This window comes from Nothoprocta perdicaria, unplaced genomic scaffold (genome assembly GCF_003342845.1).
Source record: "Nothoprocta perdicaria isolate Ctin4 unplaced genomic scaffold, notPer1 scaffold_359, whole genome shotgun sequence".
Lineage (NCBI taxonomy): Eukaryota > Metazoa > Chordata > Aves > Tinamiformes > Tinamidae > Nothoprocta > Nothoprocta perdicaria.
The window spans coordinates 482,349-490,320 of NW_020455598.1; the positions used below are offsets into that span (position 1 = coordinate 482,349).

Below are 7,972 nucleotides of genomic sequence, written 5' to 3' on the forward strand. Positions count from 1 at the left end.
CCCGCGCCGCGCGCCGCACGCCCCGCGCCGCCCGCGCCGCGCGGGATGACGGGAAGCGTAGTTCTGGGGGGGAGGTGGTTTAGGTGGGGGAGCGGCGCCGGCCCCCCCCCGGCGGGGCTCGGTGACGTCACAAGGGGAGGGTGGAAAGGGGAGAAAGGGAGAAAAAGGAAGAATGGGGAAAGAGGAGGGGAGGAAAAGAGGAGGAAAGGAAAAGAAGTGGAAAAGGAGGGGAAAAGAGGAGGGGAGGAAAAGAGGAGGAAAAGGAGGGGGAAGAGGAGGGGAGGAAAAGAAAAGGGGAGGGGAAAATAGGAGGGGAGGGAAAAAGGAGGAAAAGGAGAGGGAAAGAGGAGGAGAGAAAAAGAGGAGGAAAAGGAGGGGGAAAGAGGAGAGGAGGAAAAGAGGAGGAAAAGGAGGGGGAAAGAGGAGAGGAGGAAAAGAGGAGGAAAAGGAAAGAGGAGAGGAGGAAAAGAGGAGGAAAAGGAAAGAGGAGAGGAGGAAAAGAGGAGGAAAAGGAGGGGAAGAGAGGAAGGGAGGAAAAGAGGAAGAAAAGGAGAGGAAAAGAGGAGGGGAGGGAAAGAGGAGGAAAAAGAGGGGGAAATAGGAGGGGAGAAGAAAAAGTGAAATAGAGAGGAGGAAGAAGAGGGGAAGACAGAGAAAGAGAGGAAAAAAGGAAAGAAGACAGAAGAGGAGCAAAAAGACAGAGAAAAAAAAGGTGAAAAATAGGAAAAGGGAGGAAGAGATAAAAGAGAAGTAAAAATGAGGAAAAAAAAAGATGAGGAAAAGGAGAGGAAAAAAGAGATAAGGAAAAAAAAGAGAGGAAAAAAGAGCGGAAGAGGCAAAAAATAAAAAAGGGAAAAAGGAGGATGACAAAAGAGTATGGGAAAAAGAGAAAAAGTGGGGGGGAAGGAGAAAAGAGGGGAAAAAAGGGGGAAAAAAGAGAGAAATAGAAAAGTAGAGGAAAATAAAAAGGGAAAAAAAAATGACAAGAGGGACGCGGGCGCAGCGCGGGGAGGCGCCGGGCGCTTCCCGGGACGAGGCGGCCGCGCCGGGAGCGCCGCACGGGGGGGCGGCTGCCCCCTGCTGGCGAGCGGCCAAACTGCCGCCCGATCCCATCCCTTCCCTTCCCATCCCACCCCGATCCCATCTCATCCCTTCCCTTCCTATCCCACTCCAATCCCATCCCTTCCCATCCCAACTCGATGCCATCTCATCCCTTCCCAACCCATTCCAATCCCATCTCATCCCTTTCCATCCCACCCTGATCCCATCCCCATCCCTTCCTTTCCCATCCCTCTCCAATCCCATCCCACTCCCATCTCATCCCATCCCATCCCATCCCAAGGTGATCCCATCTCATCCCTTCCCTTTCCATCCCACCCTGATCCCATCCCAATCCCTTCCCATCTCATCCCATCCCTTCCCAATCCCATCTCCCTCCCTACCCATCACAGCCCATCCGCATCCCACCCCACTTCCCACCTTCCCACCCCATCCCAGACCTGGCTGCCTCCCAAACCACCCCAGGAGTCCACACAATTCCCCCGGGAATCGCAGCCAGGCGCCTTCCTCCTCTACCCAGGCTGCAGCCCAAGGTCCGGGAATTTTCCCGGTCCGGTGCCACGAGGAGCCCAGCGGAACCATGAGGGAAACTCGGAAAATTTAATACTGATACAGGGGGGATTTTCCTTTCACGCCGCATTGGGAGAGCCCCGAGCCGGGGTCTAATGCGCAACGTGACGCTCCATGGGAATAACGGACGGATACAACACACGCCGGTGAGGACAGGGATGCTCTGGCGTCGCGGCGTGCCTGCGGTACCTTTAACTCGGGGCTTTTGCCCTAAAAATGCCCTGGGCTGGGGGAAGCGGGTGCCCGGGAATGCTGGGCTGCAGGAATGCTGTGGCCAGCCCCGGCTCGTGACATGGAGATTAAAAACCTTACAAAAAATATAAAATAAACCCCTACGGACGCAAGTATTGGAAAGCTCTACGGAGCACCGAGGCGTCGTTCCCGCGGGAGTCGGCCTTTTCCCAGGAAGCTCAGCTCATCTACCCTAACCTAAGGCCCCCGGGGTCCTCCCCTCGGAGCCAAGCGGGAGCCACAGTCCCCTCCGAAGTCCCCAACCAGGACCAGGCAGTGTCTTCTGCTCCGAGTGCCACCCTGGCTCTGAGTTCGGATCCCGACCGGAATGCGTGGGGCTCTGAGTCCGGATCCTGGACAGAATGCGTGGGGCTCCCACTCCAGATCCCAGCTGGAACGCATGGGGCTCCCACTCTGGATCCCGGCCGGAACGCGTGGTGCTCCCACTCTGGATCCCGCCCGGAATGAGTAGGGCTCCCGGTCTGGATCCCAGCCGGAACGCGTGGGGCTCCCACTACAGATCCCAGCCAGAACGTGTGGGGCTCCCACTCCAGATCCCGGCTGGAACACACAGGGCTCCCAATCCGGATCCCAGCTGGAACGTGTGGGGCTCCCAGTCCGAATCCCAGCTGGAACGCACGGGGTTCCCTCTCCGGATCCTGGCCGGAACACACAGGGCTCCCAGTCTGAACCCTGGCAGGAATGAGCAGGGCTCCCAGTCCAGATCCCGGCCGGAACGTGAGGGCTCCTCCGCAGGGCTGCGGGGCGTCCCCAGGCGCTCACGGCACCGCTCGCCGCACGTCCTAGAAGTCCGAGTCGGCGTCCAGCAGCTCCGCGTCCACCAGGTTGGTGCGGGAATGGATGGGAGCCAGGGCGAGCCGGCGGCACGGCGGCACCGGCAGCGCGCCAGGGGCCCAGGCGTCCGGCCAGGGCGCTGCGGGCGCCAGGGGACAGCGGCCGGGGCCGAAGGGGACCCCGGGAAGCGGCGGCAGCGGCGGCGGCAGCGGCTCCGGACAAACCTCCTTCTTCTTCTTCTTCCGCCGCTTCTTCCGCCGGGCGCCGCGTTTCCGCGGCTCCGGAGAGACGTCGCCGTCGGGCGCCCACGGCACCGCGCGCTCCTCCGGTGGCACTGCGGGCGTCAGAGGGGCGTCAGAGCCACCGGGGACCCCCGCGCGGCGCCGCCACCCGCTTTGTCACTTGCCTGGCGTGGCCACGGGTGTCACCGAGACGTCCTGGGGCAGGATGGCGCCCCGGCGGGCTACCATCTTGGTGACGTGCTGCGCCCACGCCGAGGACACGTCGGCCGACGGCTCGTTGATGTCGAAGGCCAAGCCGGCTGCGGGGACAAGCGGGCGCTGGGGGGACGCGAGGGGGCCCCGGCGTCCGGGCCGCGCCGCGCGCGCCCGCCGGCCGTACCCACGGGCCCGTCGTGCGAGACGGTGTGCATGCTGAAGGAGAGCTCGCGCGCCGGGTCGCGCAGCAGCTCCTTGCGCTTGGAGAACGCCTTGGCGATCATCTTGCTCTTCTTAATCCTCTTGGGCTGGTCGTCGCTCTGCCCTGTCAGCCTGGCGCAGGGGGACACCCGCACGTGGGCACGCAGGGCACGGGTCAGGGCCACACAAGAGGCTCCCGTGCCCTGGAGAGGCTTCATCCACACAAACCTCCATCTGCCGAGACCCTGCAACTCATCACAGCCATGGGCAAAGGGGGAGCGGGGGACTCACCTGCACCACGTGCGCTTCCAGATGAGCAGGGTGGCCTTGGTCCACACCCAGGTGCTCATGGAGACACCGGTGCCGAACATGGCGAAGAGGTTGATCTTCTCCACGAGCAGGCTGGGCCGGTTCTTGATCTCGCACTCGGGGATGGGCTTGTTGGTCTGCGTGGCGATGGTCACGTTGGCCTCGCACCTGCGGAGCGGGAGGGACGCGGTGACGGCGGCCGCGGGACGGTGACGCCGCGCGGCCGCCTCCGCTCCCGTCCCACTCACAGGACGTATTCGCGGAAGCTGCGCTCCCACTCCGCCTGGTTGAAGAAGTCGTAGAAGTGGCACCCAAAGGTGATGAAGACGAAGCCGAAGGCCAAGAAGCCGAAGATGCCTGGAAAGGGGAGGCCCGTGGGCGCCGGCTCCGTCCCCGAGCTCCCCACGGGGCCGGGCCGCGGCGCGCGCCGCTTACCCAGCCGCAGCATGGTCTCGTTGATCTTGCTGGCCGCCTTCTCGCTCAGCAGCCCGGGGTGGTTGCTTTTGATGGAGAAGAGAGTCATGACCCCTGTGGTGGATGGACAAGGACGTCACATGAAGTCACATCGTGCATGGGTGGCGAGGGGCACCGTGGTCGTCTCCTGCGGTCCGGGCGCGTCCCGTCCGCGTCCTCGCTCACCGCGGATGAGGAAGTAGCCGCCCACGATGAGGACGAGCCCGATGGGCGCCAGGACGAAGCCGGCCCGGTAGCGGTAGTTCTTGTAGCCCACGAAGCAGATGCCGCTGACGGAGTCGCCGTCCACCTGGGGGATGCGGGGTGGTCGGAGGGCCCCATCGAGCGCCCCGCTCCAACAGGGGGGACCCCGGCGAGCGCCCCGGCGCGCGCGGCTCCCCTACCTGGGCCACGGCCAGGATGGCCACGGTGAGCACGAAGGGGATGGACCAGGTGATGAGGTGGAAGTAGGAGGTCTTGCCCACCAGCGGCTGGTAGGTGGTGCCCAGCGCCTTGAAGGACGTGTGCCAGGCGTAGGTGAGCATCACGAACCAGATGACGCCCGACATGAGCGAGTAGTAGACGATGACGAAGATGATGACGCACGAGAGCGTCTCGTTGGAGCTGCGGAGGACACGGGGGCGTCACGCGCGGAGCGGGGGCCACCCCGGCGCCCCTCGCCCCGGGGAGGAGACGGGGGCCGCACGCACGTGGGCTCGCCCAGCCGCATGGTGCCGTCGGCGCGGCACACGATCTCGTTGCGGGCGCCGTCCATGAACTGCGCCAGCCAGCCAATGCTGCCCACGAAGAAGCACGCGTTGACGTAGAAGAGGATGACGGCCGGGTAGCGGTTGGAGTTCCTCCAGTCGGCGACGAAGGTGGCCTGGCGAGCGGGGGACCAGGGGTGGGCATGGGGGGGCTCCGCTCCGCGCGCTGCTCCCGGGACGCAGCCCCGTAGCCAGGACACGACCTTGACCCACGTCACGAGGACGGTGGGACACCGCGGTGGTGGAATAAAGAGCGCGCGGCCCCGCGGGGCTCCGCTCACCAGCGTGAAGAAGGTGCAGAAGATGGTGACGGAGCTGAAGGCGGCGATGTAGACGTGCATCTCGCGGTGCTCCTTCTCGGTGAAGAGCGGGTTCTGGCACTGGATGCCGCAGCCCTCCACGTCCTCGTACCAGCTCTTGGGGTTGTCGGTCCGCACCAGCGGCGCCTCGCACTGCCCCGAGCTGTTGAACTTGATGTTCTGCACCTCGTTCTGCGCCGCCGCCGAGGGACACGAGGGGACACCACGATGGCCAAGGCACCCGGCGCAAGGAGCGCCCACAGAATCACAGAAGAATCACAGAATATTCAAGGTTGGAAGGGACCTCTAGAGATCATCTAGTCCAAGCTTCCCGCTCCAGCAGGGACACCCAGAGCATGTGGCACAGGGTGGCATCCAGGCGGGTTTTGGAGACCTCCAGAGAAGGAGACTCCCCAGCCTCCCTGGGCAGCCTGTGCCAGGGCTCGGGCACCCTCACCGCACCCGCTCGGTGTGGCCTCCCCACGGACACAACCGGCCTCTCCCAACACAGAGGTGAATCCCGGGGACTGCGGGGACACCACGGAGCGGAGGGGACGGGTTTGGGGACATGAGTGTCCCTTACCGGGCAGCCCTCGGGGAAGTGATCCAGCGTGCACTTGAGGAAGTCGGGCCAGCCGCGCTCACGCTCCACGATGGTGCAGGGCGCGCGCGTGGCCTGGCACAGCGTCTGGCTCGGCAGCTCCACCTGCCCGTCCTCGCACTTGGGCATGTAGACGGCGCAGAGCAGCGGCTGGATGACGTCCCAGCAGCGCGGCGCGTTGCGCAGCCCTGCGGCGAGGAGGACGCCGTGAGGTCCCCACGGCCTCCCGGCAAGGAGGCGCCGCCGCCGCGTGTCCCCGGCAGCGCCGCGCGCCCGGCCGCGCCGGGACCTGCTCTGCGGCAGCACGGGCGTCCGTGGCGGGCACCTTCCTATACTGTGCACTCCCTCATTATATCACATCTTATATACTTATATACACTTATATACACTACCTTATCTTACTTATATACACTATACTGTGTACCTCCTTTCTATACTGCACCCCTACCCCACTCTATCACAACCCCCTCGCTATACTGCACCCTTACCCCCTATACTGCACACTACTATACACCACTATCCCCCACACTATGAGCTCCTTGCTATACTGCACCCCCTTCCCCACCTTGTGCACCCCCTACCCCTCTGTACCACAATCCTACCCCGCTATACTGCCCTCCACCTTGCTCTAATGCACCCTAGCCCGTTATACCACATCCCTATCTCACTCTACCATACGCCAACCCCACTATACTGCCCCCCATGCACTATACCGCGCACCTCCGCTCTACTGCACCCATACCCTACCCTATCGCACCCCTACCCTATACTGCATCCCCACCCCATTGTGCTCAACCCCTACCCGACTCTAACATGCCCCTACCCACTATACTGCACTCCTCCACACTCTATCACACCCCTACACACTATACTACACTCCCACCCCACAATACCACACCGCTCCTTACTATATCACACCCCTACCTCGCTATACCATGCACCCCCACTATACTGCACCCATACCCCACTCTTCCAGACATCCTGCCCCACTATACCACACCTGTACCCCGCTATGCACTCCTGCTATACTGCACCCCTACCCTCCTATACCGCACCCCCTACCTCGCTATACCTCATGCCCTCCTCGCTATACCAGGCGCCCTCACTATACTGCACCCCTACACCACTCTACTGCACTCATACCCCGCTATACCACACACTCTCACTATACTGCACCCCTACACCACTCTACTGCACTCATACCCCGCTATACCACACACACTCACTATACTGCACCCCTAACGCACCATGCTGCACTCACACCTTGCTATACTACACACTCACTATACTGCACCGCTACCTTGCTATACTGCACGCCTACCCCACCATACCGCACATTCATATCCTGCGATACCACACTCCCACTGTACTGCACCCCTGCCCTGCTATACTGCACTCCCGCCTCGCTATACCACCCCACCCACTATACTGCACCCCTAGCCCACTACACCACCCCACCTCGCTATACCATGCACCCCTACCCTGCTATACCCTGCTATACTGCCCCCACCTCACAATACTGCACTCCCACCTCGCTATACCACACATGCCCACTATACTGCACCCCAGCCCACTGTAGCACACCCCCACTTTGCTATACCATGCACTCCCACTGCACTGCACCCCTACCCCACTCTACTGCACACCTGTATCCCACTATACCGCACATTCCCACTACACTGCACCCCTGCACCCTGCTATACTGCACCCCTACCTTGCTATATCGCATCCCTACCCCACCACACTGCACATCCATATCCCACTATAGCACACACTCCCACTATACTGCCCCGCTAGCCCACCCTACTGCACAGCTGTACCCCACTACACTGCACCCCTACTGCGCTATGCCGCACTCCTGCCCTGCTATACCCTGCACCCCTAGCCCACCATACAGCATCCCTACCCACTACGCTGCACCCGTCTTGCTACACTGCACCCCTACCATGCTATATTGCTCTCCCACCGCGCTATACCCTGCACCCCTACCCCCCTCTACTGCACACGTGTACCCCACTACACTGCACTCCCACCCTGCTATACCCCGCACCTGTACCCCACTATTGGGGGGGGTACTGCACACTTGTACCCCACTACACTGCACCCCTACCGCGCTATGCTGCACTCCCACCCTGCTATACCGTGCACCCCTACTCTGCTATACCGCACACTTGTACCCCACTACACTGCACCCCTACACCCTGCTACACTGCACCCCTATCTTGCTATACCACACTCCCACCCTGCTAT

General features: G+C 62.2%; 1 protein-coding gene across 1 annotated transcript; it reads right to left on the reverse strand.

Moving 5' to 3' along the window:
• Positions 1–1,852: 1,852 nt before the first annotated feature.
• On the reverse strand, positions 1,853–5,926 carry SMO (smoothened, frizzled class receptor). Its single transcript, XM_026044334.1, has 12 exons — positions 5,705–5,926; positions 5,104–5,313; positions 4,766–4,938; positions 4,460–4,679; positions 4,242–4,365; positions 4,038–4,130; positions 3,851–3,959; positions 3,585–3,770; positions 3,277–3,425; positions 3,062–3,196; positions 2,876–2,989; positions 1,853–2,794 (listed from the first exon to the last, which is right to left on the reverse strand). The coding sequence occupies exons 1-12, from the start codon at positions 5,849–5,851 to the stop codon at positions 2,664–2,666; spliced, it is 1,791 nt and encodes a 596-aa protein (XP_025900119.1). The 5' UTR covers positions 5,852–5,926; the 3' UTR covers positions 1,853–2,663.
• Positions 5,927–7,972: the final 2,046 nt, after the last annotated feature.

Bases quoted from the DNA above. Each gene is read 5' to 3' on its own strand.
- SMO (XM_026044334.1), bottom strand. From the start codon at position 5,851: ATGCCCAAGTGCGAGGACGGGCAGGTGGAGCTGCCGAGCCAGACGCTG. The intron at 4,131-4,241 runs GTGAGCGAGGAC...CATCCACCACAG, and splicing joins CGGCTACTTCCTCATCCGCG to GGGTCATGACTCTCTTCTCC. The intron at 3,960-4,037 runs GTAAGCGGCGCG...TCCCCTTTCCAG, and splicing joins CGAGACCATGCTGCGGCTGG to GCATCTTCGGCTTCTTGGCC.